The 20,429-nt window shown below is 37.5% G+C and overlaps 1 protein-coding gene across 4 annotated transcripts; it reads left to right on the forward strand.

Annotated features, from left to right (window-relative positions):
* The first annotated feature begins 256 nt into the window (after positions 1-256).
* On the forward strand, positions 257-20,063 carry epc2 (enhancer of polycomb homolog 2). 4 transcript variants are annotated; one of them, XM_079619267.1, is made up of 15 exons: positions 294-728; positions 3,295-3,454; positions 3,581-3,726; positions 5,408-5,614; positions 7,193-7,341; positions 11,043-11,172; positions 11,274-11,483; positions 11,619-11,702; positions 12,536-12,675; positions 12,885-13,186; positions 14,456-14,577; positions 14,703-14,841; positions 15,112-15,391; positions 17,070-17,142; positions 17,730-20,063. In XM_079619267.1, exons 1-14 carry the CDS (start codon positions 576-578, stop codon positions 17,116-17,118), a joined length of 2,271 nt encoding a protein of 756 aa, XP_079475393.1. In that variant the 5' UTR covers positions 294-575; the 3' UTR covers positions 17,119-17,142; positions 17,730-20,063. The 4 variants fall into 4 exon arrangements, with proteins under 4 accessions (XP_079475390.1, XP_079475393.1, XP_079475392.1 ...); XM_079619266.1 differs by having other exon boundaries at positions 338-728; positions 14,703-14,845; positions 15,116-15,391; XM_079619264.1 differs by lacking the exon at positions 17,070-17,142 and having other exon boundaries at positions 257-728.
* Positions 20,064-20,429: the final 366 nt, after the last annotated feature.

Below are 20,429 nucleotides of genomic sequence, written 5' to 3' on the forward strand. Positions count from 1 at the left end.
TTTTTCAACAGGGGCAAGATTAAGATTGGGACAATTTTAAGGGCCCTGAAACAGTTAGATGCTCCGAATCCACCCCATCCCCCAGCCAGGAGGATAGGTGACCCTGTCCAAAAAAAAATCTATAGCCCAGAACCTATTTGTTTACATTCTTGATGTTAGGCCATCTTTGTCTTCGTTGCACGTTTGAAGACGGTATTATCATCAATATACATTTGCAATGGACGGCCGTATAATGTATGTGACAGCTCTCCGATGCATGTATGTGTTCCCTCGTGCCCGTGTGTCGTAATATCGTGTGCACGCATGTTGGATGAGGTGCGCGCGCAGCGGCACACGCGCGCTCACGCTCTTTGGCAGTGTCGCGCGGGCTGTCGGGATCATGTCCGCCATGTTTTCACACCAGCCTAGAAAAAAAAGCCCGTGAAAAAACACCATAACTCGCTCAGAGATGCCTTTAGCCGCCGGATTTCGATCGGAGGGACGTCAGTGAGTGCGGCCGCGGAGAGAACCGTCGGCTCGTGTGTGTACTTGTACCGAATGATCCGTGTTTAGTGTGTTTGTGATAGCTGAAAACAATGAGTAAACTCTCGTTCCGCGCGCGAGCGCTAGACGCCGCCAAACCGCTGCCGATCTACCGCAATAAAGACCTCCCGGACCTCACCGACTGCGTCTCCATCAACCGAGCGGTCCCACAAATGCCAACCGGGATGGAAAAGGAAGAGGAGTCGGTATGTAAATGATTTTAAATTCATAATTTTTCATGAGGTTCAGGTGCATAGCAGGGTGTTGGTATTCACGTATCGTTTACGCACGTTTTACTGCGCAAGTCCATTCTCTGCGTATAGGGATCTGTAAGTAGCGTTCTGATGCTCTAGGTTACGTATACAGTGCACGACAGTTGCGTAGTCGTGGGAAATGTTTTACACTAGTGGCGTGAACAAGGTTATTTACGTGAGAGATTTGCTAGTGGTCAATGCGCATTGACGTCAGCCTTTTTGCGCAAATGCGTTCGAGATTGACGTATGTTACGGCAGGAATACATGAGCTGCACGGCGTGCCTCTGAAGCCTGAAGCTGTGTTTGGTTCTTCAATGGTCCTGATGTTTAGTTTCTGCATCTGCGGGCCCAAGTCATCAATTCAAGTATACGCAGAACTGCGGACACACAGTGCATTATGCATGTTTTATTCTTCACAATCACATTTGAATATCATATAACTTAGTTATTAGTACAGTGGTATATATGGGAATCATTCAGATGGTATACATCAGGGTACCATGTCCATGATGTTGCCATCATGACACCACCATATTTATTTTCAAACCACTACTCAATTAAAAACTACTACTATAATTATTAATAATAATAATAATTATTTGCTTATATTTCATTATTGTTGTTATTGTAATAAAAAAAACATTATTTAAATATACAGTACATTAGATATTCTAAATGCATTAGATATGTAGGCCTACTTTGTACTGACATTAGATATGTACTACATATTTATTTTATATTATTATTAGTTTAAAATTTACTTGAGGAAATAAGCAGTTTTGCTTTATATTTTTTTTATTATATTTCTGTTAACAAAATAATTCATATTTATTGTTTTAGTAGGCTATTTGGCTACACCACCACTGTTATAGTCGTATGGGTCACACAAGTTTGACCCATGCTTTTTTTGCTTAAAGGCGAAGAAGACCCAACTTTATGCATGTTTTGGAAGATTCCCTTATCTGTAAAACATATTTTATTAGATTGTCCTGGACTTAATACAAGCAGAATGCTCTTTTTATGAAGTTACTTAATGACATATTTAATGGGATTTTTTTATCATATGTTAATTTAAAAAATCTTGTATAATATGACTTGTTGTTTTTATTGTATTTATATGATATTTGTATTTTTACTATTTAATTTTTGCCATGAAAATAGCTTTGAATGCTTACATGGCAAAAAATAATCTGAATCTGAACCACTTTTATGAGTTCTTTTGAAATATATGTGACAGATCATCAAGCATTCATTGATTCATTCAGTTTGATTCATTTTATTTGTTAGTGAAGTTAGTTGTATTAAAATAGAAGTATGAACTGTCATGCTGCCATTGTGATCAGCAAGCTCAATGTTATGTTGGACAGATGTACAGTACGGAGAGCAAATCCTTGTTAAAAATGGGTTGATATTGTTTGAATTGAACTATTCTGATTCTTTTCGTTTCCCAGTTTCAATTCCAGAGTGTTAAATACATTTAGTCAAACTATTATATCAAACATTTATTTATGCATTTATTTAACAAAATGCTCTTCTCTATTATTTTTTTCTAGCTAACTAATGAGTTTATGGACATTAAATAGCTTTCTTGTGGTAAATGTAACGTTGAGTGATTTTATAGCCTACAAGCTTTTTTATTGATGTCTTTCCCTGGTTGAAACACTGATTGAGCGATTACATGAGACAGGATTCATAAGAAGTTGTAATGTATCTTTCGACATACCTTCTTCTGATGATAACCCTTTTTTATTTCATGATGCTGTAAAGAGGAGATGATATGATCGGGCGCTTGATCCGTGTTGCCGCCTGAACTGCACTACAGTGATCCATCACATCGCGTTAAAAGAGCGGCAAAACAACATTTATTGTTTGAATTTCGTAATAAAATAAACAGAATTTAGAGTTGAGGCATCGCTTTATATTAAAAGTAACAAAGCTTTTTGTGATTATTGGATGGCAGATGCTCTGTCCACAAATGTTTAGTTCACGCTGCACATCAACAGAAATTACAAGTATTAAAATTTATTACAAGTCTCCGATTACAGAATTAGAATCGATTTTCAATTTCCAACCCTGGTTAAAAACAAGTTATGTGCTGCTTTTGTGTGCCACAGATTGCATTTGCACTCCTGACCTACCTGATAATGAACTGCTCACCTATTGAACAGTCTTGAATCCAAAAGTAATCAGAACAACTTGGAGTTCATTTGTATGCTTGCAAACTGTGTAAACCATTGCAGCGGGTTTCATCACGTTGCTGTTCTCAGCTGCATTAGAATTTGTACTTGCCCAATTCATATTTCCTCCTCTGTGTGAGTTGTTAAACTTTTTCTTTTTGCTTAGTCCAGCTACATCAGTTTCAGCTTAACTAACTTGCTAATGGAAATATTTTGTGCTATGAGGTGGCAAAACCTTTACTGTTCTGGCTTATATGGTGTAACCCGTTCACATATTTGAGTTGACCCACTCTGTCAATGCAGAATTAGCATTACTCACACTCTCTCTCATGGTGTTTCAGGAGCACCATCTCCAGAGGGCCATCTCTGCCCAGCAGGTGTTCAGGGAGAAGAAGGAGAGCATGGTCATCCCTGTGCCAGAGGCAGAGAGTAACATCACCTATTACGACCGCCTTTACAAAGGAGAGTTCCGCATCCCCAAACAGCTCATCCACATCCAGCGTGAGTGACGTCTACCTCAAGCCCCACTGGATACTTCAATTTCTTGGTTTAAACATACACATAAAATGTGATTTAAATTTGAATATGACCTCAATCTGACCTTTACCCCTTTATACTCCGCACCAGCTCTGGGTCTGGATAACGAGCTGCCTGACTATGATATGGACTCAGAGGACGAGACTTTACTGAACAGACTCAACCGCAAGATGGAGCTCAGACCTGTGCAGTTTGAGACCATGATGGACCGGTTAGAGAAAGCCAGCACCAACCAGGTAATAACAAGTGCATTATACCCAAGTCAGTGCTTCTCAGCTGGTTTCAGTTTTTACATGAAATATCAAGTGGCGACCCACCATGGTACCAGAATTGTATGAAAGTAACAAAAATGAAAAAAAAAAAAAAAAAGAGCGAAAACGCTAATATTGCAAAATATATCATTATTTTAAAATAACTGTTTTCTATCTTACTATATTTTAAAAAGTAATTAATTTTGTGAAATCAAAGCTCAATTTTCAGTAGCTATTACTCTAGTCTTCAGTGTCACATGATCCTTCAGAAATCATTCGAATATCCTTATTTGCTGCTCAAGAAACATTTCTTATTACAGGGTTCCCGTGGGGTCTTAAAAAGTCTAAAATTCTGAACTTTAAATTTAAGGCCTTAAAACGTCTTAATAATGGCCAGATTTTCAGCCGAGGTCTTACATTTAATTTAGTCAGGTCTTAAAAAGGTTTTACCCTCGTTCATTTCCTGAAATGCTGGCCACAGAAAGTTATTACAAAGTAGCAAAAAAGTATCGAGTCGTAGCCTTCAAAGCGGAGCTGTAGCAGGGGTCTCCGACACGTCGCTTGCGAGCTACCAGCAGCTCGTGGCCTGATTGGCGGTAGCTTGCGTCTTCTGCGCGCTCAAGTTCGTTATTTCAAATTTAGGCGCGCGCCAAGCGCACTCATATTAAAAAGAAATGCGGCCGTTTTTCCCAGGCGGAGCAAGATAAAAAAAAAAACCTCAACTTTTCAGAATTCTGCAAGCGCACCGCAGGTCATGTGACAAGAACCAACCAATCCGCTTCACCCTTTCTGTAACAACATTGAAAGCTCAGTCAACATGAAGGATGGGGGTGCACCGTGCACCTAAAAACTACAGGTGTTTTTCTCTTCTCCGTAAATGTATAATGGCTACAGAAAGCGTTTATCAGTGGTGGAAATCCATTAGCTAGCTACTAAAACTTCTTTGTCGTTGTGGAGAGCGCAGTGCATGGTTGCATAGCAACGACAGACGCAACGGGAAAATCGGACCAAATCTTACTATTAATAATAAAAGATAAGCTTAATGTGCATTGTAAATGTCAGTCATTTATCTTTTTTTGACACATTAATTCTATAAAAGATTATTTAAAGGCTGAAATACATGAGGTTTATCTTTTTATAAAACCTTTTTTGTCAAAACTTTATATGAACTTGTACATCATGTTAGTAGATAACATGTAGATAACAAGATTTTTTACGTTATTATTTTAATGTTTATGTAAACAAAAAGTGCATATTGATGCTAATTGTATTTGTTATTTGCTGGTTAATGCGTCATGTAGGTCTTAAATTTAAATCTTTATGGTCTTAAAATGTCTTAAAAAGGTCTTAAATTTGACTTGCTGAAACCTGCAAGAACCCTGTATTAACAATAAGCTGTTCTATTTAATATTTTATTGGAAACTGTTATGCACTTTTTCAGGATAAATTGAAAATTGTTCTGCTCCATTTTTACTATTCTAAATTTGCACAATTACATAGTTATATTTTGATTGGATTTAGCATTGTTCTCCCCCACCCCCCACTATCAGAGACCTATTTTTGAGTTGTGATCCACAAGTTGAAAACTGATCTAAAATACGCCTTGTCATATTTGATTTTTATTCACATGCATTCCTGTCTCTCTCTCTCTCTCTCAATTTTGTAGTTGGTCACTCTTCAGGAGGCCAAGCTGCTGCTAAATGAAGATGACTACCTTTTAAAGTCAGTGTATGACTACTGGGTGAGGAAGAGGAAGAACTGCCGGGGCCCGTCGCTCATCCCACAAATCAAGCAGGAAAAGAGGGATGGCTCCACCAACAATGATGCTTACGTGGCCTTCAGGCGTCGCACAGAGAAGATGCAGACTAGGAAGGTATGCATGTAGTCTTTGTTTTGTCATGGATGCCTCAGCAATAACAGCATTATTAGAGGGCATTCAGACAGGACTGGTTTTTACCTTATACATTTGTGCATCAAACTTACGCAGACGAACATGGTCCACACACAGTACAAAGTACCCTACATGTGAACGGCAACCCCAGTACTGACAATAAATCCAAAATAAAAGCAAAGAAACAGTTTGTTATATTAGCTTATCCTATTTATCCATGAATTCATATTCCAAGGCTTAATGTACAGATCATTTGACATACAACTTCAGATTGTTTTGTTATCACTTTCAGATTCAATCTCGCATTTAAATATGGTTGTTAATCCAGAAACTTTGCAACATGTAGTTAGCAGCATGGAAAATGTATTTTATATACAGAAAATGAGCAAAGATCGCTGCCATTATGATCACTGAAGCTGTCAGTTAGCCTACAACACTATAGGGCTGGAAATCGATAAAAAAATTAACTAACTAATTAAACGCACAATTTGCTGTGATTAATTGCAATTAATCACATTTCCCCCAAGCTTGTAAGCATATATATTTAAACGTAGAATCACCTAATTAAATTAAACAACACAGAAAAAAAGAAACAGAAAATAGCCCTATATTCAAATAATATTAAACATCAATATATTATCCTTCCTTCATGCAACATTCTCAGATTTAACAGATTTTTATTTTTATTTTATTTTTATTTTTTTTACTTATTATCAAAATAAAGTATAGTCCTACAAAGCTATTATTACCAGAGCATGTGATCAGAGCAGGTCATTTTACCCATTGTTGCCCAACATGGCTATACCAGCTCAGTAGGGCTATTGCAAACAGAAGTCTACCACTGAGAAATTTCACGTTATCTTAGCGGACTTTGCTTTTCCAGTTTGTGATCGGTACATGATTGGAGCGTTTGGGCCGTAAACGACAGAGCAGAACTCGCAGCGCAAACACAGAGCGGAACATTGAGCAGAGAGTGCCATACACGGAATGGAGAGCGCGGCACACACACGGAGTGGAAAAGACCCGCTCACAGAGGGGCGGGATATTTTCGGCTTATAATTTAGGCCAAAAACCGAAAATGCCATTTTTGGCTGATAATTTTCGGCGGCCGAAAATGTGGTGCATCCAGCTTTTATGGTATTTGAATTCAGCTTTGTTAATTGTTCACAGCATCTTTTTTTTGTCAAACGTGCCATCGGGCAACTTTTTAAATGCAAAAATTCGTCCTAAAACATCCTTGTCCTTCTCCATCATGACAGGGTGACTTGGTTCGGCACACTCACAATAGCAGCCGCAACAGGAAGTCATTAAAATGAGGCAAAAAAAGTGCTGCGTCAATTGCGTTATTTGTTTAAAATGCACTAAACATCTCAAATTAATCGCAAAGATTAATGTGTTAATTCCCCCAGCCCTAATATACATATATACATACATGCGCATGCATACATATAAATGGACACACACACACACACACACGTCCCTAATAAAGATCACATTTTCCCCTCAATAGAAGTGTGAACACCTACCGGAACCATTCTCTCTGTTATGCTGTCTCTGTAGAATCGCAAGAATGACGAGGCGTCTTATGAAAAGATGCTGAAGCTGAGGAGAGAGTTCAGCCGAACCATGAGCATCCTGGAGATGATCAAGAAGAGAGAAAAGAGCAAACGAGAGCTGCTGCATCTGACACTGGAGGTGTTTGAAAAAAGGTTTGTCAACATTGCTCTTTTAATACAGCTGTTTTGAGATGATGTCTGTTGTTGCATACTCTATATAAATAAACTGTTGTGTAACTTAACAGTAGTGTTGTCAAAGTACCGACTTCGGTACCATGATGGTACTGATATTGCTGAAAATGTTATGATGACAGCATATCCCTCTAGCTTTTTGAGCGCTGTTAAACGATTCTTAAACACTTCTGATTGGCCATTGTGTTCACACGCGCAACATGTATGTCTTCGAACGCTACAGTGATCAACGCTTCAAAAACATGTTGTCTTCACTGAGCGCTTCCACAGATACACACAGGCAGGGCTCCAGACTAACTTTTTTCACTAGGAGCACAGTGGCCCCCAACTGAAAATTTTAGGGGCACAACAAGAAAATGTAGGAGCACACACCGTAAATTACCATACTGACCAAATATTCACATTTCTACTAATTTCCAGTGTATTACTAATAAATACTTTGATAATAGATGCAGAAATTACAATGCCTTTGCGCTCTGATTTACCGTTACAGCCTCTTGTCTTCTAAAAGCAACCGGCAGTTGATTTATTAACATGTCATGGCATACTCTATGCTTGAGGCTAAGATTGTGTTTAAATATAGTATTGTGTTTAAACTGTGAAGTGCCTGCACTGTCGGCAAACTTCGTGTTCCCCGCAGTTATGGGGTAGCGACTGCAACATTCGCAGTTTATGGAATTCGTCTCCTTACAGTAGCCTACTACCTCAACCAGTCCTCCCGAAAATGGTGGGTTCGGCCTTTTTCGCCACTAAAACCTCTCACTCTGAATCATCATCCGACTGTGACACTGTACTAGGGCTGCAACGTTTCAAATAGCTCACGGTTCAGTTTGTATCACGGTTTTAGGTGAAAAATGTTCAGGAAAAAAAAAGAATACTGTCAAAAAAAATTAAGAAAATAAGAAGAAATAATCTAACCAAGCAAAAGCACACATAAATACAATAGAGCAAAGATAGCCTACTAATAATATAAACTATGCTTTTCAGGTCTAACATTAGTTTTCAGGTTTCAGAAATTGAATAAAATAATCAAATGTAAAATAACATTGCATATTTGACTGTATAAATTAAAGATTAATCCTTATTAAAGTTACAAAAGCTATTCAATTCAGAGCTTAAGGCATAACAGATACTATATCTGCTAGGATACTCATCAAGACGGCCATGTTTTGTGTGAATTTGTCCATTCAAGTATGAAAGTTTGCACTTTCGACTTGAAAGATAACTCAATATTTGCGCGCTGTCTGAGATGAGTAGCCTACGAATACACGCGCACACACACGCGCGCACAAATCTAGACGCGAGTTCTCTTTCACGTCTTGCTCTTGAATGTTTACATTGGCAAAACCTAAATGAGTTTAGTTTAAACACCGATGATAACGTCTGCAGTTCAGGTCTCGCCGGCGCTCGTGCGCTATCAACTCCCGGGTGATGACGGCGTAAATGACAGGTCATGTTCGAGCATTTGGCACTTGCATTGAACAATGTTTACAAAGAATAATCGTTTTGATTATCGCTGTTGTAATGTATTATTTGGTAAGCCAGCAAGTGAATTTAACTGGCACAGTAGCCGCAGGTCGGAAGAACGAGTCAATAGTTCGCTTGCTCGTTGCTCAGGCGCACATAGCTTTGTCTCTGTCTCCTTCCCACAGACGCGCGCTCGATTATCTCTAGGGCCCTCCCCCTCCACACATTAGCCACTTAAAGTGGCCATTCCCTATTATTCTCGCACTCATTGGTCTGCCACACATTTCGGATTCATTGATAAGCCCCTTCCACGTTTAACGTGTAAAAAATTACTGGTCGCACATGTGCGACTGGATGTAAAATTCAGTCGCACACTCTCAAATTTTGGTCGCAAAATGCGACCATTTGGTCGCAGTCTGGAGCCCTGCAGACAGGAGCATTTGAAAGCAGGCGTCTATCAGTGGTTCCCTTAAATATCTGCTGATAGACGTATCCGCTGATGTAAGCCTGCTTTCAAACACTATTTAACAGCTAGAATGGTTGTTGTATGTAAAGTGACTCATCTCTCTCACCACTTTTTCCAGAACGAGTCCGATACCGATACTTTCATTTTTGGTACTTGCCGATACCTGTATTTTTTTTAATATTGGGTAGAGAAACTAAAAGAATGTGAATCATATTAGTTGGTTTAATTTGTTTAGTAAATATTTCCTTCAGTTGTTTTCATGCTTAAGCATGTTAAAATATGTTGTATGAGCTTCTGTTACTTTCACTGTTCATTCTATTGCTCTATCATATTTTATCTATCATTTAATTTGCACAGTACATATTTTGAGCTGCTTCAGTGCTAAGTATTGGGTCAGAGGTTTCAAATGTGTAGATGCCAGTGAAATATCACAATTCTCTATTATAATTTTGATACAGCAAAAACTACTAGCTTAATGTAAATTTAAAACATTATTAAAGACAAGCAAGCAGTCAGTAATAAAATAAGAACAAAAAAATCGAATTACAAATGGCACAAATAAATACAATAGAACAAAGAAAGGCTACAAATGAAATAAACATCTGTTTTCTTCCCTGGTAGGTCTAACAGTAGTTTTCAGGTACATCATTTGAATAAAGTAATCAAATGTGAAATAATACTGCATATTCATCACTGTATAAATTAAATATAGATTAATCTTTATAAGGTTACAAAAGGTCAATTGAAGTGAGGGATTTCTTTGTCTTTTGTAGTTTGATTAACAGTAAAAAAAACACAGCCGCAGATTTATTAGACTGCTGTCCCTTTAGAACGAATGCACTGATCCAATATCGCCTGCCCTACTGTACATTTGTTTTCTTTGTTTTACGTTCATTAAGATATAACTGACTGTATACCAGGATACTCATCAAGACGGACGTTTTACATAAGCGTGTGAATTTGTCCGTTCAAACGCAAGACGTTTTAGGGCTGGGACGATACACCTATCTCCCGACTCGATACTATCACAATACTTGGGTGCCGATGCGATATGTATTGCGAAAAAAAAAATTGCGATTCTACACGTATTGCGATTTGAATGTTGCAATATGATTTTGTCAAAGGTTTAATAGGACAGACGAAATGGAAGATCTCGTAGGTGTTTGAATCGAGATCAGTCTTTTCAAGATTAATTGTGCAGCTCTTATCTCTCTCTCAGCATACAAATAGCGCGAGGGCTTTTCAGTGCATGCAGTCTCACGTCGCTTCCACTTGGAAGGGATATTACGTCACTTTAACACTCATAGATAACGACACATTTCATCCTCTGTTGGAACGAAAGTGTCTAACTTCTGTCAACCTCATCTATAAGCAAGGACAACAATAAAGCAATTTAATCTGAATTAATATCGATTCTGTAATTTTAAAAAAAACTTGATTTTAAAATCGTAAAAAAAAAAGAAAAAAGAAATGCAATAACTAGGTGAATGTTTATTTCTCCCAGCCCTACTATATTTTGTTTAATATTTCACTAATTAGATACATTTACTTCATAGACACCCTTCTCTTTTATCCCCATTATATGTCTTTCTTTGTCTGGACACAATGTACACGCTATGTGGTATCGGTTGTTGGTATCGGAGCATGTTTATGTGTACAAGTGCACGAGCGCAGTACCGGCGCATCCCTAGTTTTTACATATTGTTTCTCCTTGTTTTGTGTATATTAGATATCAAATTGGAGACTTCTCAGGAGAGGTTCTGAATGAAGTCACTGTACCTCTGGCAGAGAAAACCAGTTACCCTGCACCCACATCCTTACCCATGAGCAGTCGGCACAAGGCAGAGAGCAAAATTAAGGTAAAGGCCAACAGTAGAGGGGAAAAGATATGTGTGCGAGAAATGTCTTGAATGTGCTCAGTGATAATTACAAGACCATTTCTTCTGTCTCTTTCCTTCAGTCACACAAATCTGGGCCCAAACACCTCCACCCCTTCACAGTCAAGCCTGAGCCTCACTTTGACTTTGTGCGTTCTCATAAGAAGTACAACAAGAGGCCCAAACTTGATACATTTCGGCAGCCTGGTCGGCCAGAGCGACAGCAAACCATCATCAAGGCAGACATTAAACAGTACGACTTCCACAGCTCTGGAGAGGAGGATTACCCACTGGTCAGTATACAATCAGTGTTTCATTACACATGCTCATATTTAGAGGTTTTACTTCAGACGTTTAAAAGACGTTAAAATAATTTTTGTCAGATGATATAATAGTATATATATTTCTCCTTATTTTCTCTTCTGAAGTCTCCTGCATCAGAGCCGGATGAAGAGAACGATCCTGATGGAAACTTCGCCTTTAGAAGGAAAGCTGGCTGCAGTTACCTCTCGGTGAGTTTCCCACTGAACATCATTGCTGGCTGAAGAGCTGGGCAATATAGCTGAATAATTATATATTGCTATTTAAGCTGCACTAAAATGGCTTAAAGCAGTGATTCTCAACCATTTTGAGTTCAAGGGCCCCATTGGCCACAAAAATACTTGAAGGCCCCCTAGTTGTTGTTTTGCTTACAAAAATTATTTTAAGCCATGGACACTTTATAAATTAAAAAATAACTGAAATAATAAAATTTGTCAACATGTTTTTTTTGTTTTGTTTTTTTTAACCGTATTTTAAGGTTTGTTTTGTCTTTGCCGAGGCCCTGTAGTGGGCCCTGGACCCCTGATTGAGAACCACTGGCTTTTTTCTACCATCATTTCAACCAGCCGTTGTTGTCAAGTAGATAATTTCTTGCATTAAACATTTAAAATGTATTTACAATTATTGAAATAAACACAATATTTTTTTTAATTGTATTTATATAAGTGCATGTTGTTGTTCTAAATACTTGTAAGCATAAGAAAATGCTGCTTGAGGACTTTTGAGAACAGTTATGAATGTTAATTGCATCAGATCATTTACATTTCAGATTTGCAGAAATTAACTTTACAACTGAACTCTCTTTTACAATGAGGGTCATGACACAGTCATTGTGCTGGCTCCGGTTTTTTTTTTTTTTTGTCTTAGCATGTATATTAAAGAGCATGGCCAATATTGTGACTAAACCCTCCTGCCCATAGAGTATGATATACTTGCTTTATTAGTGACAGAGCACCATGTTATTTGGCTATGTGGTGTATTGGTCATTTCCTTTGCCATTGTTAAAAGTGTTATGTGTCCTCAGCCACTGGTGGATCAGAGCTGCTCTCCTCACTGGCAGCAGGCGGATCAGGACCGGCTGTGGCAGAGGAACTGTCTCACCGCCCTCTCTGTGCCGAAACGCTGTATTGCAGTGACACACAGGAGGGTGGGAAGAGGTGGCAGGTGTGTCACTTTTTACAATTTACCCATTTCCCCTTTTATCTTATCGTTTCTTGTACTCAAGTATAGATGATGCGTGGTTTGAATTTATGACCCTGCTCTTTGTTACTTCAGATTAAAGTAGAAATGTTGATGAGGCTACTCCCTAAATGATCAGCGCTGAAGGTCACAGATTGTACCAAATATCCTAAAGCACTGTTGTTTTCCTTCAGGGTGGTTTTGGATCGCACTTCGTCGGAACTGGACCGTGCCCTCAGGCACTTGGACCCTGACATGTTTTATCCCTCCGCTGGCTCTAGTGTGCCTGACCTCCCCGTCCACACAAACACAAACTCTCACATCTCCAAATCAACTTCTGATTGCTCACTGACTCAGCTCCTGAATGACATCCAGGCCTGCAGGTGGAAGTTTTTCCGCCCTCGGCCGCTACAGGACAACTCAAGGAGTGAGGACAAGAAAGGGACTCCGCAGGTGGAAAAAGGTGGAGGGACGCCTCTCTCTAACAGTGTGTCAGGTGAGGCGTCTGAGCTGAACAGGATTCAGACGGTCAATCAACTGAATTTCGTTCACCCGCATAAGCGTTCTCTATTGTGCCTTTCTATCTATCAGTTTACTCTTGGGTTTTTCAACAAATTCAGCCTGTCAATCATTTTTAATGTGGCCTGTTGATTGATTTTGATGAAATTGCTGCACTGTCTGATACAAAATAGCATTCTATGCATAAAACTCAGCAGAGATTCAACGGCTCTCAGTGGTTGTCTATTAGCAGACTGCAGTCCATATGCGGAGCACATTTAAGATTTTTTTGCTGCTCATAATTCAGCTACATTTCTTTTATAAACTTGAACTGGCATCATTTAGGCACACGCATTCAATTGTGTCTAATTCTGTCAAATGCATTTATGAAAATAGCTTACCTAGGAATGAATATTCAGACAAAGACATAAACCATAGCGATATTGCCAGCTCATGTGCATAGTACCACTGAGGCTTATTCAGTACTGCAGAATTTGATGATGAATACTAACCCTTTGAAGTATGCTAGTTGGTTTTGAGTTATGTTTACCTGTTGAGATGGAATAATAATCTAGAAAACAAAAATAAGTGGAGGAGCCCTATTTACTCAGTGTTTACTTGAGGTGAGCTGTGCTTGAAGCACTGTGTTATTAAACAAGCAACATTGAGTGTCTCTACATTGAAGGTCTGAGTGCACATTCTATGAATGATTCACATTCTATGAATAAAATAAATATTAAAATTAATATTTTTAAGAAGTAACCGTTCTATAGAAGCAATAACTTCACTCTGTTTCTGGCCTAGCAACGCCCCTTAGCTGTTCTAAATCCACTGTAAAACACGGTTTCGCGGGGCTTATTGCTTTTCTATTTTAATGTTTTAAAATGTACATTTAAAAATGTTATGGAAAAGCTGAAATATGCTAATTTAATCAGGGATGTGATTTTTCTTCTTCAGTATTTATATTTTCCGACTATGCCTTTCCTTGTCGGGTCAGGTTTTCGTTCTTCTTTGTCTTTAGCTGATCACATGCCTGTTTGACGCTCAAGTATCATTTCTTATTGTCACTGTTGAAAACAGTTGTGCTGCTTAATATTTTTTGTGGAAACCGTTATGCACTTTTCAGGATTCTTTAAATAGAAAGGTCAAATGAACAGCATGCATTTTAATCTTGTGTAACATAATAAACGTATTTACAATTTGATCAATTTAATGCACCCTAACTAAATAAAAGTGTTAATTTACAGCCATGTTCTTACATGTGCAGGTGGCTTCACAGAAGAGCAGTTTCACTCCCATCAGCAGCAGTTGGTTCAGATGCACAAACAGTTACAGCAGCAAGAACTCCAGCAGAACTCGACAGCACCAGAACCCCACAAGCCCCTGCCCGTGAGTAGATCCACACAATGCCAGGCATTATGGGGCAAAACCTCACTCTTACTCTATCCTGTAATAATATTAAAAAATAATATTTATTTATTTATTTAAGAAGTAAAAAATCATTTCTTTTACAGAACACGGCCTCATCTGACTGCATGTCTAAGACTCTGGACTCGGCTAGTGCACACTTTGCTGCCTCTGCTGTGGTCAACACTCCCAACAATGAAAACAGGCCCCAGATTGCAAGTGTCAATGGCGTCCTTTCTAATTCAGGCATGTGCAGCTCATTGGGAACTGAGCAGAGGCATTGAAATATAAAATAATCTTTATATGAAAATACGCCTCTAATTTTGATCCACATATTTTAAAATTATAAACTGCTTTATAGAACTTATTGGGGAATCATTGCAAAACTGTGACTGAAAACCTTTTTTGGGGGACATTTATATGACAATATCAGTCGCTTTGATGTGTGGTTAATTAAAGGAAAAAAGGTGAGCATGATTGATTATTTAAATGATTTGTCATTTTTGTCTCTTGCAGGAAGTTTTAGACAAGCCAAATTGAACCGTTCTGCAGGTGGTGGTGAGTCGGGCTCTTTAGTACGGATGACGAGTGCGTCTGGCCTTCAGCTGCCCGTCCCTCAGTCTCTGCCTCACGGCCACGGGCACCTGAGCACAGTGAGCGCTGTGTCTCCTGCCCACACACACCACAGTGCACGTCTGTGTGCCCCTTCACCCTCAGCCTTAAAGCTGGCCAGTGTTGCTAGCAGTCTGGACCGGGTACCCAAAGTCACCCCCACTAGTGCCATCGACATCGCCAGGTCTGAATCCTGAAACGGCACTTATTCACTTTACAATTTTTATTTTATTTTTTTATTATGTTTGGGGGGAGGGTGAAAAATGAATTTAAGCATCTATATTTATTTATTATTTTCAGACTACAAAAGGAGAGATAAAAAAAAAAAGATAAGACTTGCTCATGAGTGCTGTATGTTTCAAAGTCAAAACATGGCGCTTTTGCACTTTCTACAGGCTTGCACTTTCAGAGAAGTCACAATGAAAACCACACATTTATGCCAAGCCATTACTTATGAACTACTGCTGATGAATTATGACAATGTTTACCTTATGGTGTTTATATCATACCTCCCAACTCGTTGCATTTTTAAAAAGCACAGCTGCAGTGCGTTGTATACAGTGTTTACCAGAGTGACTGCCATATTTCTGTTCTTCCTTAAGCACCACCTACTGTCAGAGAGTGAAATCGCATTTTCATTCAGCTGGTGGATTGAATAAATAATTGTAGTATTTGATTTTAAAAACCCTACAGATACCCTGGCCTGGAGTGCACATTCATTACTATAAGCGCCGCAGTTCACTCTGACTTGCCCAGAAAAGCACACAACTTGTGAGAAATCAAGAGTAATAAAATCCCGACATGAAAAACGCCTAGAAATCCCCCTAAAGAATCTGTGTACTTTCTTCAATTGAATATCTCCGGACAGGAACTCTTTAATTTGTATCTCTATTCTATTTATTTGTGCTACTGCTTGTAATTTTAAGCTAGGGGGGCGTTCTAAATTCACTATAAACCACTGCTTCACAGGGCTTATTACGGTTAAGTCCATAAAAATATTTTTTATATTATTTATTTTATTCACAAAATAAAGGCACGGTAACAAAAAAGATGTTTGTTGTGTAATTTACAGCAGCTTTGAACGTGACTCAACCAATCAGAATCCAGTGCTGGAACTATCGTTTTATAATTGTTCTTATTTTATTGACTGTTTGTAAAGTCAGTTCAAAATTTGAAATGAAGCTTCCTTGTGCTTTGTGTAAGTTTGTTGCACAAAAAAAATACCCCATTGTAAAACACAAATACAGAGAGTAAGCGAACAACTAGGATTTAGGTGAAATAATTCAAATTTAACAATAAAAAATGTTCAGCATTGATTTTTTTTTTTTTTTTTTCATCTTTTGGCTAGCATTACATTATATGATCAGGCTCTTATTCATGCAAATGCTTTTAATCTTTTCAAGTGCGATAAGACAAGAGAATGCAGTGCTGGCGCGCATCTGTGTGACACACACATGACTCGTGCGCACAGAAAGCTGCTCCAGACAGCTCTTGAACGTACTAAAACACACAAATTTATGCCAAAAGGCCCGTTTTTATTCAAGTCTTTAATGAACGTAAAGAGTTATGAGGAAATGTGTATTCATTATGAGGAAATCCGCGTCATGAACCCGCTGCTGTTTGTCATTTAAGGATAATCAAAGAAATCAAAAAAATCACTCGCTGTTCTTGACTGAATAACTTCTGTAGCATTAAAAAGGATTACCCTAGATTTAATTTATAAATTATGCAGTGAAGACTTTGAAGTGCTTGATAACTGTATTACATATTTGAATGAATGTATCCTACCTCTTAAAGTACTGTTTGCAAGGTTACATGGGTCAAAAACAATGAAAACAATAACTTTTTGTGCATTTTGACAGGGCAAGTAAAAATCTGAACCGGTCTGACTGGGCCAATAGAAAAAATTGAGCCCTGATATATTGAAGGGCACAGGTAAATGTGACATTTATTATAATGGGTTTATGTGAAGATTGTTTTTATTTTACTTAAATTAATAAGTAAAAATTAAAAAATTGATAGCTAACAATTCTACCTATATGATTGACTAAAATTGAGAAAAATAAAAAAATCAGAGACATCAGTAGCAGTATTGGGATCTGTAATACTGGCCTTACAAAAAAAGATGCCATTAAACAAATATTTAAAATATAGGCTACTGTCTTTGTTGTTTCTATTAATTTGGAGATTAAATGTGAAATCATTAAAATATAAAAATATATAAAAAAAACTTAAATGTTAGGTGCGAAAAATTGCAGAAAATAATAGATTTTTAATCGATTGACAGCAATGATTTTTTTTTTTTTTTTCTCGTGTATATAGACTTTCATGGAACATTAGATCATGAATATTTGCCTCAAAAGTAATATTTTGGAAATGTATTCGTAAAAATGTGTACGGACCCTGAAGTATTGTTTCCATAAAACAAGGTCTTGCTAACCCCAGACTTTTCAACGATAGTGTCTTATATCTTTGAATTTTAAATAAAAATGTTAAATTCTATATTTGTATTGATCTTGCAGGGAGAATCACGAACCAGAGAGGCTGGCTCTCAACGGATTATCAGAGACCACAGTCGCCATGGAGGTCACATAGCCCATCAGAAACACAAAGACTTCAGTGCTGACATCTGTGCGCTTCTACACGGACTTATACCCAAAAGCAGCATATCAAAATATTAAGAGAAATTTGTCAATATTATAAGTGTACATTTTGTAAAATTGGGAATTATCACTACCTTGTAAAATAGTATATTTGTATCATTAGTCTGTCATTTCTGTTACTTGAATCCTAGATTTTTTTTGTCATCATGCTTTTGCACTTGAAAATGCAAGCAAGACAAGTGCATTAGTTCATGTTGGGATCATGAGCATGAATATAGGTCCTGCATCACTTGTTTTAACTATTTATTTTGCAATGTTTACATTTTTGTATCTCGTACAAATAAATCCAATGTTGTGACCACAAAATGCAGACATAGCTAGTATACCATGCTTTTGTGCCTTTTTTTCTTTAGAGGAAAGAGAATTTCGGTTTCACGGATGAAGAAATGTGCCATTTTACAAGTGATGATCTTCCCTCTTGAGATGTTGACCGTATTTCATTGGTTTATTTTTTTTTGCCACCACCTTGTCTTACCAAGAATAGCATGTTAATTCTGGAGGCCGATGGCCTCCATCAGAAGGTATTTACGTGAAGTTACGTGAAGAAATCTAGCAGAAGACCTTCAATCTGGCTCATAGTTTCTGCTCCTCTGATAGAGTCAGCCGAACGCTCATTTTTTTTTGTCTTTAGCTGTTGCTGGTTAACCAGTCTGAAGGGAGCTGTTCGGGGCTTTGACACATATTATCTGGGAGGTAACCTCAAAGACTAAAGGTCATAAACATTGTCAGCCATCTTGTTTATGAATGCTGAAATTTCTACATCCTCAGTCCAGTATCTTCAAATAAATGACACCTTTTCAAACAGCCTTTTTAATGAAATGAGCGACAGCTGTCAGTTTGGCTAAAGTAATTTGAACTTGCTTTAATTTTCTTGGAAAATAAGTACACGAGGTTTCAGTTGTGATATCTCAGACATTTATGTTTTGTTGTTGCATGTTCTTACAATGTTTAGGGAGATGTGGACAAGTTTACAGGCTGTCCATTAACTTTTAGTTCAATAATGCAGGGATTTGCTTTCACCACCAGAGGGGGCATTTGAGCTCTTCCAGCCATTAAACCATAAAACCCAGGGGAAGTGGGTAGTTTGAGAGGTTGCAATGGCTCTGCAGTGAGCACCGTTTGGCAGTTGTTACTCAGAAGTATGTGACCTGCTTGGCCGTATATATGTCATGTGACTAAAATTACATTCTCTCAATGTTGATGCTGATATATGCCACACAAAGTATTTACATTTCAGAGGAATGAACCTACAAATTGCTTCCTTAAAGTCGTCTCTGCATATTAGCCTGGGATTGGATTATATATTTTAACATTATCTTCAACAAATGACCATATACAATGTCTGTTACTGGGTCAATTATGAATGTGCGAGGAGCCAGGACCAGAATTTGAAGAATATGTGACGGTCTGACCCATGATTTTTTTTTTTAAGAGATCTCAGTTGTCATAAATGCTGCTGTTATTTGATCAAAAATGCAGTAAAAACACTAATATTGTGAAATATTATTACAATTTAAAGTAGTTGTTTTCTATTTTAATATATTTTAAAATGCAATATATTTCTTGTGATGCAAAGCTGAATTTTTAGCAATCATTCAGTATCACACATTCTGACATCAAACTTCTTCCAGGATTCTTTAATGAACAGAAAGTTAAAAAAAGAAAGAAAAGAGACACCATTTATTTGAAATGGACATCTTTTGTAACATTATAAATGTCTTTTACATACACTTTTGATCCATTTGATACATCTTTACTGAATAAAAATACGAATTCCCCTCCCTTCATTTTTTAACAGTAGTGTATGTTGACAAACTTAAAATAAACATGACAAACATTTTGTAAGATTTTTCTGTTTATTGTTTTCTTAGATGGAGTTTATGAGCTTATGACTAAAGACAGAAAAGTATAAAGTTTAAGATCTTTTGTTTAAAAAAAAAAAAAAAAAATTCAGGTTAGTGGTAATTTAAGCATAAATGATTTCAGGTTAGTGGTAATTTAAGCATTTAGAAGTTATATATTCATTTATTTGACTGAAAGTGCTCTGTATGTATGGTTATTGATAAAACAAGAATATTTCTTCAATACCTCAAATTGTGACATTATGGCCTGGTTCCACAAACAGGGCTTAGAATAAGCCAGGATTAGGCCTTTTATAAACATGCCTTACAAAATTATGGCACTGACATATTTTAAGAAAAATCAGAGCAAGTTGCTTTTACTTAAAACAGCTCAAACAAGCATTTTAGTCCGGGGACTAGCTTAAACCTTATCTGTGAAAGCGGAAGTATGCATTTTAGCACTGCAACATTGTGATCCTCCTGATTATACAGTAATTGATTGAAACCCTGTGAACAGTATCAAGGTGAAATTCAGTAGATGTTGCAAATGTGAAAAAAAAAAAAAAGTCCTCAAACATTTTTCCAGCAAACGCTTTAAAGTACTTGCTGTCTAAATGCTGATCAGATTTCTATATACGCTACAATCACAATTGTTAATCCTTTTTGTTCTTGTACACTTTGTGACTCTTTATTACGTTTAATATTCCTAAAATAGCAC

This window comes from Phoxinus phoxinus, assembly GCF_949152265.1.
Source record: "Phoxinus phoxinus genome assembly, chromosome: 7".
NCBI lineage: Eukaryota > Metazoa > Chordata > Actinopteri > Cypriniformes > Leuciscidae > Phoxinus > Phoxinus phoxinus.